At 41.6% G+C, this 15,758-nt stretch overlaps 1 protein-coding gene across 5 annotated transcripts in view; it reads left to right on the top strand.

The window, feature by feature from the left end:
* Positions 1-15,758, top strand: part of SLC44A5 (solute carrier family 44 member 5) — a 214,084-nt gene that overhangs the window by 24,822 nt on the left and 173,504 nt on the right. For 2 of the 5 annotated variants that reach the window (XM_075067722.1, XM_032782149.2), the window contains exon 2: positions 11,004-11,091. The exons of the other annotated variants lie outside the window; for them this stretch is intronic. In XM_075067722.1, the coding sequence (XP_074923823.1) occupies positions 11,054-11,091 (38 nt within the window). In that variant the 5' untranslated portion in view covers positions 11,004-11,053. The remainder of the gene's footprint in view (positions 1-11,003; positions 11,092-15,758) is intronic. 5 annotated transcript variants of the gene reach the window in all.

Here is a 15,758-nt window from a genome sequence, read left to right as displayed (position 1 = left end):
TTAGTACATGCTTAATTTTATTACTATATGTAGTCATCGTAGTGAGGTTAAGCATGGACATCAGTCTGTGGGACCAGTTGTGATAATAAAATTAAACATATGCATGAGTAGTACCAGGAACTTATGCACATGCGTGACTTTACTAGTGTAACTATTCATGGTAGTAGAACATGTGCATTAGTGTTTGCAGGACTGGGGTCTTAGGTCATAGCACCGCCGTGCCCTCTCTACTCCCCCCCCCCATAAAACAAACAAACCAATCCAGCAACGGCGCTGCGGTAGCAGAAAGTGAAGCTTGTAATGACGGGTATTACTGAATTATGTAGCAAACAGAACTTTAGAATAGAAATGGAAGTTCCTCATACTTCCACGTGCTGCTGTAAGCTGTGGGTGTGGGAGATGAGGTGGTCTATTGGCATGTTTGCTATTTTTGGCTCAGTCTGTTAAATTGTTGGATCAATTCTGTTACTAATAGCTTTTAAAAAACGTAAAAACTAAAATCCCGTAGACGTTTACTAATCCGTGCACTCTGTTATCTGCACTTTTCCACAAACCGGTGGTGTCACAATCTCTCAGCAAATATTTAAAAGAAGAGTGCTATAGTGACGTCTCATACTATTAAGGCTTCATTTATTAATACTTTTACAAGAGATCCCACAGTGCATTTACTAGCAAATGTTGAAGTTGCATGTATAGTTAATACTAAGTTATATTTGTCCAAATACATGAACAAGTACAACTTGTGATGTCTGCTCCTAACCTGTATTACTGAATTTTCTCTTTGGCCAAAATCCTGTGCCCAGCAAAGTAACTGAACTGGAATTACAAGAGGGCAGGATTTTACCACCTGCAACCCAGATGACTCCTTCAGTCTAATTGCTGGTGTAGTCTCCACGGTCTTTGAATCTCTCTGGGATACAGTGAGGAAAGAGTTGGACTAGGGATCTGCATAACTGCCCTCCTCTTACCTGTCTGTTTGTTATTCTGCTCTGCCCCCACACAGCTGGGAGGCTCCCTCTAATGCTAGAGCTGGGGTAAGATTTCCAGTGAGTTTTCCAGTTCCAGGCCAAGTACAAAATAATTCTGGTTTTAGTAACTGATGTCAGAAGATGGAAGGACCATTTTTCTATTCCTGCATGTCAGGAGGGATCAGGGCTGGATTTCCAGTTAGGCACAGTAGGCACGTGCTGAGCGGTGCCGGCATTCTAGGGGCTCCTAAAAGTTAAGTGGGTTAAAAGTTTCATTTTTTTTACAGAAAACACAAAGGTCAGCTGTAGGCAGTGCAGGGCCGGGGGGCAGGGACTGAAGATGCTGTCCCTAGGGGCGTGTAAGGTGTATACCCAGGCCTGTGCATTATTACGTGATTTTCCTTTACAGTGTGTGGTTGGTTTGCTTTTAATCCCAGCCATAGGTGCCGACTTCATGGGTGATCCGGGGCTGGAGCACCCACGGGGAAAAAATGGTGGATACTTAGTACCCATCAGCAGCCCCCCTATCAAAACCTCTCCCCCCAGTGCCTCCTGCCCACTCATGGGCCCAGACGATCAGTGCCTTCCTGCCCTTCCCCCACCTGCCACAGATCAGCTGTTTCATGGCATCAGGAGGCACTTGGGGGGAATGAGGAGAAGCGAGGGGGAAGGGGGAACAGTGCGTTCGGGGAGGGGGCAGAACTGGGCAGGAAGAGGTGGAGTGGGGGCAGGAAGAGGTGGAGGCAGGGGTGGAAAGAAGCAGGGCAGGGGTGGGGCATTGGGGAAGGGGTGGAGTGGGGGCAGGGCCTGGGCAGAGCTGGGGCACCCTCCAGCAGATCAGAAACTCAACGCCTATGATCCATGCCCCTCACAAGTGCTTTTTAAAAAGACAACAGCAAAGCCAAACATTCAATCAGGAAGAGTGGACAGACTGACCTGCCTCTTTGGATGCTGTATTTTACCCTCTGAATGGTAATTGCTCACAAACTGTAGTATATCTTTCACTGATTCTTTAATTGCACTCCAGTGGTAGCAATAAGTCTCCCCTAACCATCTGAGGGGAAAAAAGCCTAGCTGGGTGCTGCTTGCACCACTGACATAGGGGTGTCTCAGTAACCCTGATGGAGAACTTATTCAAGAATAAAAAGAGGGATAGGTGGAGATCTTAGTGGGGAGGATAAGTAGATTCTTGTACTGTAGTTGTTGCTATTAATGCATTTTTCTTTGTCTCTTTGTTGTTGCTGCAGACTTTGCATCTATAGTACCTCTGCGTTGCCTGTTAGCCTTTTAAATAAAAAGGTGCTTGTCCAGATCCACAAAGGTATTTAGGCTTCTAATTTCCATTGGCATTAATAGATGTTAAGAGCCTAAATACCTCTGTGGATCTGGGCCTTGGTGCTAATAAAAGGGATACATCCCACCTCCAGCTTTGGTTTATCCTCTTCTCTTTCTCTATTCTCTTTGATTTTGGGAAATTTGTACACTCCATCCCCGTTACTGTTTCCAGCTCTCCAAATCTGGCACTATCTCCAGAACAAAAACTAAATAAAAATAAAAGAACTTGGGGGAGAATAGAGAAAAAAGATCTGGTGTCTTGTCCCATGTCCCTACCTCACACCCCCTCATCATCTGCTAAACATACTCACTGCCTGAGCTGTCACTGTTTTGTTTATGATCACTGATGGTCACATGGGTAAAAACATAATTATATTTAGGGTACAAGTTTCATAGCAAACTGATTTTACTCTTTTACCTCCAGCTCTACATCCACTGTGATGCATAACTCTTATTTAAAGGGGAAACCACTTCTTGCTTATGACAAAACTTCACCAGTGAAAAATGGTTGTTGGAAGACTTCTGAGCTCTCTTTCTCTCTCTCTGTCTCTCGTTTTGTGTTGTGTCTTTCATAAAACTGGCAGAAAGCCACATTTTAGCAGATTTTCTTTACAGCTGAAAATTAATATTTACAAACCCTTCCAGGGTCTGTTGGTGAGTAGTGATATTTGAATCTGCATACAGAAATAGTAAATATTTGGGTGAAAAAAATCTGAGTACAAAAGTAGGCATGTGACTAATGTCATCATAGACCTTGATGTGGGTTATAAAAAGTAGATCAGGAAATGTTTTCATAGATAAGGAAAGCCGCTGAGTTTGCTGGATTTCAGTGACTCCAAGTAGTGATCAGGACAACAAACTTGCAGAATATATGGAGGAAAGATCATGTTTCAAGAAATAGAACAGGCCTATTTTTTAACTTAGTTTGAGCAGAAAACACTCAATGCTATTCTAAACTGAATTCTAGGAATAGAATCAGTTATGACAAATAAGATTGAAATTGGGAGCATCTAGGTATTATCTGATGATCACAATACCACTTGATTTGATATACAGTACTTACTACTGGCTATGAAAACACCAACATTTTTGACATTGGGAAAGATGAGTAAGAGGGAATGTGAATAATGGTACAAAATCCTGCCTGAATTCTCTAACGAGTGGGACATATTTAAAGGGACAAAATCCAGACCTGGAGGTCCAAAATTCAATGTTATGTCGTTGTATCCGTATGTTGATTTTTATATATATTTTGAAAACATCACTGCTTCAGTACTCCAACACAGGTTGGATAGGGAGTAAGACAGAATTCAGCATGGAAGGTGGCTGGGTCTGGAGGTTCAATGAGTGAGGCAGAGAGTATATGGTAAGTGTAGGGTGACCAGATGAGAGGAAGAAAATATTGGAAATATCGAGACATGGGGGGGGCGGGGGAGTGTGTGTTTTGCAGGCGGAGCAAAAAAAAAAAAATAGAAAAAGAAAAAGGGAGTACTGTGAAATATCGGGACAAATGCCTATATATTGGGATGGTCCCGATTTTATTGGGATGTCTGGTCACCCTAGGTAAATGAGACTGGGATGTTGGATGAGGGGGAAATCATACATGAACATATAATTAAAGACTGTACTGTGTCATAACATGTGCACAAGACTACAGAGTTCCTATTGGGAACCAGGAAGTGGGCAGGCAGACAGTCTTAACTTAAAGATGCCCTGATTTCTGAGTCCTATATTCTGCAACTTTAACATTCCTTTTATGTAATTTTTTAATGTAATTTAGCCTGGAGAAAGACTGATGGCTGGAGTTACTGATTAGACATACTTCTGGGAGTTGAGCACTGGGTTTCTATACCTGTCTGCTACAGATTTCCTGTGTGACCTTGGCCCCTCTGTGTCTTAATATCCCCCCTTTATAACCTTAGTATATAATAACTTACCTACCTCCCAGGGAGTTAGGGCTAAATGTGGTGGTGGAGATCCTTGAATGGAAGGCATTGTTTAAGAGCGAGATATTTTTATTAATTCACTGTATTACTCAGCCCTTGTTGTAAGTTTTAAAAATGAAAACAGGAATATAAATGACTCTTGCTCAGTTCACTTATTTCTGCAATTAAAGAATTTCTTAAAGAATTGAGGTCTTATTTTCATTAACATTTTAACTCTGTGCAGTGCTAACAAATGCTATTTCTTATCCATAAGAATTTGTTAGGAAATCACCTAGAGAATTGTATATTTCTTTGCAAACATTTAGGAATAATTTCATGTTTCTTTCCAGAAACCTGAACAAGTAATTATGCATTCTGTCAAATTCTCATAGATACTGAATTTACCGAGTTATAATGTGGCATAGTTGGATTTACTTGAGGGGAAAACAACCTTTAGATACAAAAAAGTAGTATTTACATAAGCATATATTCCTGTTAGAGATTATTACAGTTATGGTTAAGATCAAATAATATTATAGCTTGTCATGAAATATATCTTCAAGTCATGCTTGGATTTGATATTCTCTCTTTCTTTGTAATTCATACCATCTGTATGCAGAAAGTAGCAATTTTCTACATACAAAGTGTTAATCCAGAAATTGATTTTGGAATATTTAATTCTCTTCCTCAGGATCATTGCTGTCAGTATGACAGAAATCCTATTTTAGTTTGACGCCACATGGTCACCTACTGAGGATAACTGGCGGGCAACTAATTTTTTCTAATGGACATATGGACAAGCCTGCTGCTGTTCTTGGCCACAAGATAACTCCTGTCTACCCTCCCACACTTACTTTGAAATGTGTCCCCAATAGGTCCATAAAACAAGCCCCTAACTTCACCATTCCGTCCCCAGTTGGCTGCATCAATAGGTGTCTTAGTTTCTGGCCATGTTGAGGTGCGTCCAAAGCTCTTTGTGAGCACTATCTTCACTCCAATTAATCATGCTGCATTAATTGCAGTTTAAAGGGAGGTCCGTGTTGTCTTTCCAGCCACAGGGTAAGTACTGTACTGCAGTTGCAGCTGCAGCAGGGGAGAGAGGCTGGGGAAATGTACTGAAACATGACAAGATACAGGCCGCAAGGGGAGGATTAATGTATAATAAAACACACATTAAAATTTTAAATGTTTAATTAAAAAATCTTAATATAATTAAAAAAAGAAGTGAAAAGGCCTGTCTGTGCCATTCTGTAAGCAGTAGGTCGGGAAGAACAGAAACACTATCATTGCATAGACTTAGGAAAAATGTCTGGCTTGTTAAGCTAATAGAGTAATCTGAATGGATGAGCATTTGTAGTTGCTTCACAAGGTTAAAATTCAAGTTGCATGAACTATATCTTCTTCCCACAGCTAATACACCTAAACTATCTTAATCAGAGCATTTATTCCCCCATCTTTTCTGCAAAGTCTTAAATTCTAGACATAATTTGATCCCACTGTATATGTTTTTGATGTGTAGCTTCAATATCTTTCAAAGTACTTCAAATATCTTATTTATCTTCTCAAATAAGTGAATGGAGTTGCGGCTGGGTACCTGAGATGGACCATACTGATGATGCCACATTCAAGGCAGATTGCAAGAACGAGGGCAGACAATCCCCAAAGATGGTGGTTTACTCTATAATTAGATTCACCACATCAGGCACAGATGAGCTTCCACAGTACCACACTAGTTAACTACAAGCCAAAACACAGTCCGTTTTAGGCATTCCAGCCTTTGGCTCCCATCCAGACAACCCAATCTAATATAGAGAGAGGTTATTGAAAACCCATTTCACCATGTGTGAGGTTCATTCTAATCCAAAAGGATGACACACATCTCAGATAAAACACTGCTTTTGAGAGGAGAGTGACAGTTTTAGAAAAGTGTTTTAGAAGTCCCACCTCCATATGTGTTCCTCAGTTTCTTGGATATCTATTATGATTCACAGAAAAGTTACTTCTTATTTGGGGCTATTTAGGATTATAGCCAAAGAAATTCCTTTATATCGTAAAGGATTCTTTAATTTGTATAGGATTCCCATAGTGAGTATTTATACTGATTTTGCAGTTAATAAATTAATCGAAGAAATTTCAGTAGTCAGCTGACAATTGCTTAGCCCTGTGGTTTTCAACCATTTTTCATTTGGGGACCCCTAAACATTTTTGAATGGAGATACGGACCCCTTTTGAAATTCTACCTGTGGTCCACAGACTCCTACCATAGAAGTCTTAGATTGAAAACTGACTAAACAGAATTCAACTATAAATTTTACACATACTTGGCATGGCTTTTGACATAGTTTGAGACAGGGCGCTAAGCTGTGAGCTTCTACAGTAATGACAACACTTCTGGGTTTTGACCTGTGGGTGGGGGTATTCACATACTTTTAATTGATCAGAAAAATCAAATGCCTATTCTGGGATCTGAAACTTTATTTTCATAGTCACCTTTTGCAGACCCCTTAGATATAGTCTTCAGACCCCCAAGGGTCCATGGACCACAGGTTGAAAATCACTGGTTTAGCATGTTTGCAGTTGCTCTGGAACATTAATCATTATGTTTTGGTGCTGAGACTTACAAATATACAGATAATTGCTTTAAATCTTCAATCTGCGTTGGAATTATTGATTTAAATTTAATATTAGTGTTTGTTTACTGTAACCTCTGTTTATCATAAAACAAAATTTTAGTGGTCTCTGCTCAGATGTGACTAGAACTCACCGGACAATCTTACCTAAAGATGGCTTCAAACCTAATCCATTTTCGCTGTGTTTTTGCTGAACCATTAGGCCATACTAGTAATATTTGGTTTTGAACTGCTTTCCTGTTGCTCCACACTTTGGGGCAGTTTTGACTAGTGAGGGAGGCAACAAAGTACATACTCTTATAACAAATGTGTTGTGAAATAGATAAGTCAAAATCCCCCTTTCCCCCTGACCCGACACCCCCCCACAGATTATCTCAAGTATCTAGCACTGTAATGGAGATACTGTGGGCTGGATCCTCAGCTGAGCAGAACAGAAGGGGCAAAGATGTCACTAAGGGCAGGTCCAAGGACATCCCTAGCCATTTTGGTGCCCTACGCAGCTCCCCTCCGCCCCCGAGCAACACAAGTTACAGCACTGTAAGCACTGTCCACACCGGCACTATGTCAGTGGGAGATGCTCTCCTGCCAATATAGCTTCCACCTCCGCGAGAGGTGGAGTAACTATGTAGATGGGAGAGCTTTCTCCCATTGGCATAGAACAGTGGTAGGCAACCTATGGTACATGTGCTGAAGGCGGCACGCGAGCTGACTTTCAGTGGCACTCACACTGCTTGGGTCCTGGCCACCAGTCTTGGGGGACTCTGCATTTTAATTTAATTTTAAATGCAATGCCTTAATTTAAAAAATCTTATTTACTTTACATACAACAAGTTTACTTGTATATTATAGACTTATAGAAAGAGACCTTCTAAAAACGTTAAAATGTATTACTGGCACGCGGAACCTTAAATTAGAGTGAATAAATGAAGACTTGGCACGCACTTCCGAAAGGTTGTCGACCCCTGGCATAGAACATCTTCACCAGACATGCTACAGTGGCGCAGCTCTATCAATGCAGCTGTGCTGATGTAGCACTTCTAGTGTAGACTGGCCTTAAGTCATCTGTGTGCCTCCCCATTCCTGGGGCTGGCTGCATGCTGAACCAGCCTCTGGCATAATTTAGAGAAGCCACAGTGCCTCCATCCTACTGGTGGGCCTGGCCTGCCTCAGAATGCCTTCTGCATAGACGGAGTGAGTTATGCAAGGGGCCATAGGGAATTTCCCTATCAGAAACTCTTTGGCTTCACTTGGGTGTCTGGAACCTGAGTGCACAGACCTAACAGCAGGGTAAGGGACAATTCATCCTAAGAAGAATTTACCAGGTCAATGGCTCTCAACCTTTCGACTACTGTACCCCTTTCAGGAGTCTGATTTGTCTTGTGTATCCCCAAGTTTCACCTTGCTTAAAAACTACTTATATTTTTATATCTGATTTTGTAAACGAGAGTGTCACAGCAACTAATACTAAAAAAGTACTTACTTTCTCATGTTTAACCATATAATTCTAAAATCAATCAATCGGAATATAAATACTGTACAGTAATTACATTTCAGTGTATATAGAGTAGTATAAACAAGTCGTGTGAAATTCGTTTGTACAGACTTCACTAGTGCTTTTTATGTAGCTTGCTGTAAAACTAGGCAAATATCTAGATGAGTTGATGTACCCCCAGAAGAGCTCTGTGTACCCCTGGTTGAGAACCACTGTACTAGGGACACCCGATGCTCACACAGAGAACAGAATTGTTAATGAGTGAAAGACACAACAGAAGCCTTCTTACCAGCTCCAGGATAGGCAGTCAAAGCTCACTTAATGAGAAGGAGGAAATGTATTGCTTAAGAACATGAAGAAATAGATACCACAGCAGATATAGCTCTCTCTTTCCATATAGTTGTTTTTCTATTTTCTGGATTGTGATTTTTTCAAATTGTGGCTAGCAATGTGGTATATTTATTTTTTTAAACTTCGCAAAAGGCATAGGCTATTGTTCTTGGAGTAAATAAATAAAATAAACGAAGGTTGCAAAAGAGTCATGAAACATAGTGACCCATAATGCCATGCCTACTTCTCTGTTTCTGGTTTGCACATCATAATAACTTTGCAAGAACCCTACTCAAGCACCGTAACCCTTGCAATTAAAATTGCTCATAAATATTCCCTTGTTAAATTAAATTTCTTATTTCTTTATAGCACTGTTAGCTAGACAGGCTACTTCACTGGTAAGAATATTGTGCTTTGCCATGCTAAAATCCCATTGGTCCTGATGTTGATCCAACAGATTTTTTATTAGACTTTTGAGAGCACTGACTGTAGCTTAATATCTTTTTGGTATAAGAACCATCATTAATCTAAGAAACTGTAATTGCTGTATGAGATTAAAACTACAAGACTGAGACTTATGCAAATTTCTTTCTTTCTTTCTCCAAAATGTTTTGGGGAATTTGCCTTTCTAGACAAAATGTTAGGAATTGTTGATGCTGATTTTTATCTTTAATGTTTTGCTTTCTGTTATGAATATAATGTGATAGTTATTGATAAATGAAGAGAAAATAGAAAAAAGTCCCATTGGAAGGGTGTGAGAGCCTGGGGTTGAACCCACTATGGCTACAGGATGAACCTCACCTGAGAGGGATCAGGTGATTCCTCTGTAAAGAGCAGCTGGAAACTACCAGGGGAGGAGTGGGGAAGGGATGCTTAGGGGAAACAGAGACTATGAGGAATGAGCGTAGGCTCTAGCGATGTCCTGGGATTAAGACTCTAGTGAGGAAGAGCTGCAAGTAGCCTGGTAATACAGGAGAGACCCTGAATAGGTAAGGGAAAGAGTGCCAAAGCTCCTCAGGCGGGGAGACCTGGGAGTAGAAATGCTTGTGTGTGGGACTTTAATTTTGGACATTGAGTTTTATTTTGAGTTATGTTCTGTTAATAAATGCAAACCCCATGAAGTATTTTGACCTCAGAAAGAGTGTGGAATCTGAGTAATGAGCCTTTTGAGGGAGAAGTTATTAACAGGGTAGCACAGAGACATTCCTGGCCAGGAGGAGGTGCGTGGTAGGCAGCCAAACCCTGTTACACAGGGGAAAAGAGGATCATGGAAACGCTGTATCTCCTTGTGGTATTTCCAAGTGTGTATCACAAGGTGAAGGATTTGGAGGGAGGGACCTGTGGAGGAGGCAGGGATGTGACTTTCCCTGGAAAAGAATCTGCAGCCCTGTGTATAATCTCTTCTTTTGTGTTGCCCTTCACGTTTACTGTATTCGTTCTACCCTATACAACAGCTGCATGGCTCTCTGAAGAGCTGTACTACTAATGGCCAACCCCCCTCCCCGCCCTGATTTGCCCCAGGGGGCAAGATTGTCTTAAGTGATACAACATTTGGGTGTTCATGTTTCTAGTGTTTCTACCTGCTCCAGCTCTGGAAATCTTTTTTTTACATGGGCAGCTTGTGGTTTTCCCACATAAGTGTAGTTGATAGAAAATGTTCCACTTGCACTTCAGATCCATTGGGACTATTTCTCTGCTCTCTTGCACTGGGTTTAGTCATTAGCACCTGTGATATATGCCATCATGTGCCAGCAGTGCCCCTCTGCCATGTACATTGGCCAAACCGGACAGTCTCTACGCAAAAGAATAAATGGACACAAATCTGACGTCGGGAATCATAACAATCAAAAACCAGTAGGAGAACACTTCATCCGCTCAGGTCACTTAGTAACAGACTTAAAGGTGGCAATTTTGTAACAGAAAAGCTTCAGAAACAGACTCCAAGAAGAAACTGCTGAACTTGAATTAATATGCAAACTAGATACCATCAATTTAGGCTTGAATAGAGACTGGGAATGGCTGAGCCATTACCCACATTGAATCTATTTCCCCATGTTAAATATCCTCACACCTTCTGTCAAAATGTCTGAAATGGGCTATCTTGATTATCTCTACAAAAGTTTTTTCTCTTAATTAATTAGCCTCTTAGAGTTGCTAGGGCAACTCCCACCTTTTCATGTTCTCTGTTTATGTATATATATATCTCCTTACTTTATGTTCCACTCTACGCATCTGATGAAGTGAGCTGTAGCCCACGAAAGCTTATGCTCAAATAAATTTGTTAGTCTCTAAGGTGCCACAAGGACTCCTGTTCTTTTTGCAGGTACAGACTAACATGGCTGCTGCTCTGAAACCTGCGCAAAGGAGTGTAAAATGCTAACAAATCAAGATGGCAACAATTTCAACTTGGGGTAAATGACTTCTCAAGATGGTAAACACTCAAGAAACAGACTCATTGCTGCTCATCATATCATCTTTTAAGAATTGTTCCCTGTCATCTTGATAACATCCTTTGTATTTGTAAATCACTATCATAGAATATCAGGGTTGGAAGGGGCCTCAGGAGGTCATCTAGTTCTACCTCCTGCTCAAAGCAGGATAAATCCCCAGACTTTTTTATTTAACCCCACTTTCCTAAATGGCCTCCTTGAGGATTAAGCTCACAACCCTGGGTTTAGCAGGCCAATGTTCAAACCACTGAGCTATCCCTCTATCTGCTGTGCTGCTACCAGGTGTGCTCCAGTCTACACCTAGTTTAGCTCTCCTTGTCTATTTTATTTTCTGAATCTTTTATTTTGTTAGTTGCCCTTCTTTGAACTCTCTCTCCAGCTTGTGTGGGGTAAGGAAGCCAACCTTGATAAGCTGCTTTCTTGCCAGAAATCTTATGTTGCCACAAATATTGTGGGCAGCTAAAGACTTCCAGGAAAGATGATCAAAAATCAGGGAAGATAGGTCAGAAAGGACATTTGGGGGAAGGGAAGAAAATTATTCAAAGATAAATTTATGTCCCCAAAGGAAAGATATACTGAACAGCTATCAATACACCAGGATTATAAAAGGCTAGTCTGATGAACCAAAGATTAACACTCAGTTATTTTTGGCAAAGAAATTACCAAAAGTACAGAAAAGTTAATAGGTTACGTATGAATGGAAGAGAGGAAAAATGACAAGAAAAGCAAAGATAGAGAAGAAGAAATGCAGATAAGATTAAGAAAAAAGGCCTTTTAATATTACAAGTACATGAGGCATGAAAGGTCAGTGAATGTGGAAGAGAGGCCTGTAATGGATAGACAGGTAATTTATTGATAGGGTATTGTAGACATTGATTTGGAAAAAATTATTAAATGAATCCTTTGCCTCAGTGCTCACAAAGGAGAAGGAAGGAAGAGAGTAAAATGCCTAAAGCAAGGAGGGTTATAAAAGAATAGGTGGTCAGGAAATTAGAATGAAGATGCACAAAATTTCAGGGCCAGGTGGGATCCATTTAATAATTCTGAGGAAGGAATGAAAGAAATTAGAAGATTTAGAAGATATTCAGAATGTCTCATGACCACAAGGAGATAATAAGGGACTAGAAAGAAAATATCTATATTTCAGGCAGAGTCTAGGAAGATCCATGAACTACAGTCTTGTCAGGACATCTTTCAGGATTAGGACAATGAAAGCCCAATGGTGTCAAAATGGATCCCAGGGTCCCAGGAGAGGGCAGGGGTGATGCCCATGATGGTGAAACTTTCTCCTTGCCCTTCTTTCAGTTAGCGATTGTTGCATTTGCTTCTCCAAATTTTCCCATAATACTTTTCTTTTAAGGACACCAAAAGGGAGTAATGGACAGAACAGCTGATCCCCTCATTATTTTGTTCACCACTTAGGCCTCATTTCCTATGCACCAATTCTGGTTTATTAATTTTTGGTCTCATACCTTTCTTGGTTACCAAGGATGATTTGTAAAAACAGTCCTTGAATTATACCAGTAAGCCGTTTTGTATGGATTAATTCCGTCTTTATCTCCCTTTTGTACCTTTTCCCATCAACACTTACTATTGTAGGTTATTGTGACATTTTATGAACTTTCACTTACTACTTACAGTTGAGCTCACAATTAGGGTAAATTTGTAGGCCCAATTATTACAACAGATCCCTCTGGCCAATTAGGAGAGGTATTAATGGACTCCAAATGGTCCTTGGCCAGAATCATAGTGACCATAACAAGATGCTTCAAAGTTATTGGTGGGGCTTGTAAAATATAGAAAAAAGAATATGGGGCAATTGCAGAACTGCAACAGGAAATGCGAGGTTTTGCAGAGAAGTAAGGGGAAGGAAGTCAATGGGAGTTAGATGCCTAAATGACTTTGAGGATTTGGGTGTAAGAGGTTAGATAAGTATTTAGAGAACAGATTGAGGAATACAACTGCCAAGTTTTTGTAATAGATACATTTTATTGCTGAAAAGAATGACATAGAAAAGCAAGGCAGATGGGAAAAACCCATAATTGAGACATGATTTTAGTGGTTCTTTGTAAATGTTGGGCGCTAGCCTTGTAAAAATCATTTCTCCTTGTTAGAATCATAGATTATTAGGGTTGGAAGGGACCTCAGGAGATCATCTAGTCCAACCCCCTGCTCAAAGCAGGACCAATCCCTAAATGGCTCCCTCAAGGATTGAACTCACAACCCTGAGTTTAGCAGGCTAATGCTCAAACCACTGAGCTATCCCTCCCCCCTGATTTTTGGGGGGCTAAGAACCCACAACTCCCTTAGAAATTATTGGGCGCTGTAAATGCTCTATACCTCTGGAAATCAGGCCACTTGTCCCCAGCATCAGATGTACAGCTTCACCTAGGATGGCATGAACTGTACTCTCAGCTGCTTCTGTTCTGGACTGAAAGCTCAACTCTGGAGAAATTTTGCTGAATCATCATTTGCAGAATTTACACCATGGAATTTTTCCCATGAAGAGAGGAACACTTCAAAGTAATCTTGGGCATGCAGCAGTATGGACTTCAAAGAGCACATTTTACGTGGTTTTTTTTTTTTTATTTTTAAATATAGATAGTTGAGACTGTTAGTTAATGCTACAGATGTAAAGGTTTTGTTTCCTACTGCTCTGATAAAATATTTCTGTGGCACTTGCATGAGGCTCAGAATGTTATAGATGCCAGAGGTAAGCACAGTGTTTTTCAAACTGTGGGTCGTGACTTGGAACTGGATTGCAGAATGGAAGGCACTGGGTCGTGGCAGCTCTGGTCATCACTGCCGACCGGGCTGCCCAGCTAAGGCAGGCTAGCTCTTACCTGTTCTGACACTGTGCTGCGCCCCAGAAGCGGCCAGCAGCAGGCCTGGCTCTTAGGTGGAGAGGCCACAGGGCTCTGTGCACTGCCCTGCGCACCGGTTCCACGTTCCCAGCCAATGGGAGCTGGGGGGAGGGGCACGGTGCCTGTGGGTGAAAACCACGTGTAGCCACTTGTGCGCCTCCACCTAGGAGCCGGATCTGCTACTGTTTGCTTCTGGGGTCCACGGTGCCAGGACAGGCAGGAAGCCTGCCTCTGCACCTGTGCTGCTCCACTGACTGAGAGCTGCCCTAGGTAACCGCACACCCCTGGCCCCACCCCAGAACCTATACCCCTATCCCAGAGCCCTGACCCCCTACTGCACCTTACCCCCCAGCCCTGAGCCCCCTCAAACCCAGAGCCCCCTCTGCAACCCAAACTCCTCATCCCCAGCTCCGTTGGGTTGCAGGCGTCAACAATTTTCTTCAACTGGGTCACCAGAAAAAAAGTTTGAAAGCCACTGGTATAGCACACACTTTTTTTTCTCTGTACCAACATTTCTTAGTTACAGTGGGCTAGGGAGCTTCGTATCTCTCAGCTGTGCCTTATTACTTGACCACACAACCTTCTGTGGGCTGGAGGCCAAGGGCTCTTGGAGTCTCATCAAGGTTCTGCCACTGACTCAACACAGGCCTTGTGAAGACACTTAATATCAATGTGTGTCTGCAAAATGAGGGTCATGGTAGTTACCTAATATGGATGTTGTGCGTATTAGTGAGTGCCAGATCCTGAGGTGAATTACGGTAGTGCAGCAGCACTAAAATGAATGAATCTACTCTGATTTACACCAGCAGAGGAGCTGGCCCAGAAAGTCTAAGTATACCATGTGTTAATTATTATTGTTGAACTAGATTTACCTCTATCCCAAACAAACCTGAAGTCAGAAAAGCTGGTGCATAGAGGAATAAATTATGCATTTGCAAACCTCTTGAGTCCAAAGGGCATTAATTCAGTGAGTTTAGGTGGTGTCTGTTATTAAGGCAGATTGAACAAGAGGGGAGCCTGTACCAAGCGTGGGAGAGGAGAGACAGCTCTCCCTCTACATGTAGCAGAGAAGAGGGAGCTGTGCCCCTCCTCCCTTCCCTCCACACCTCATCCTTTTAAACACTTGGCAGAGTTTCTGTTAACAAACATCGCTTGGAATTTTCACTGTAGGGCAGTTTTAACTTCTGTCAGACTGCGAAAGAGCTATGCTGAATGGAGCTAGCCACTAACGTTGCACTCACCACCTGTCCTGATCATTTGTCCTTCCTAATTTCAAAGTGACTCACTGCCCTCTCTCTTTCACCCAGTGAGCAATTGCATCCTGCTCCCATGGAGCACACTTTCCATCACCAGAGCCCTCTGCCAAAGTAGGATTTTCAAAACACTTAACGAAGTTAGGTGCCCACCTCCCATTGAAAGACCGTGGGAGTGAGATGTCCAACTCGCTAAGGTGCTTTTGCAAATCTGAGTCTACACTAGCTTATGTAAGTGTAATGAGGGTGACTCCGACGCTTGGTGTTTCTCGCTGTTAGTTACTATCTGCTGTTTAATGTCGGGGATAATAAATAGTGTTAATAAATAAAAATCTAAGGCTGTAGAGAACTTTAAACATATTACAAAAACTTAATTTCCATATCACTTCAAGCTTCCTGCTCTCGCTCTCTAAGAATATTTTTGTGCTAAAGTCTTTTTCATTCATTTTAAAGGGTAGCATCTCCCATTTGGGTTTTTACAGAGTGGGAGCTATGGAGAGGCTAGGTTAAA

This window comes from Chelonoidis abingdonii, chromosome 7 (genome assembly GCF_003597395.2).
Source record: "Chelonoidis abingdonii isolate Lonesome George chromosome 7, CheloAbing_2.0, whole genome shotgun sequence".
Taxonomy (NCBI): Eukaryota; Metazoa; Chordata; order Testudines; family Testudinidae; genus Chelonoidis; species Chelonoidis abingdonii.
This window is presented reverse-complemented; position numbering and strand designations above follow the sequence as displayed.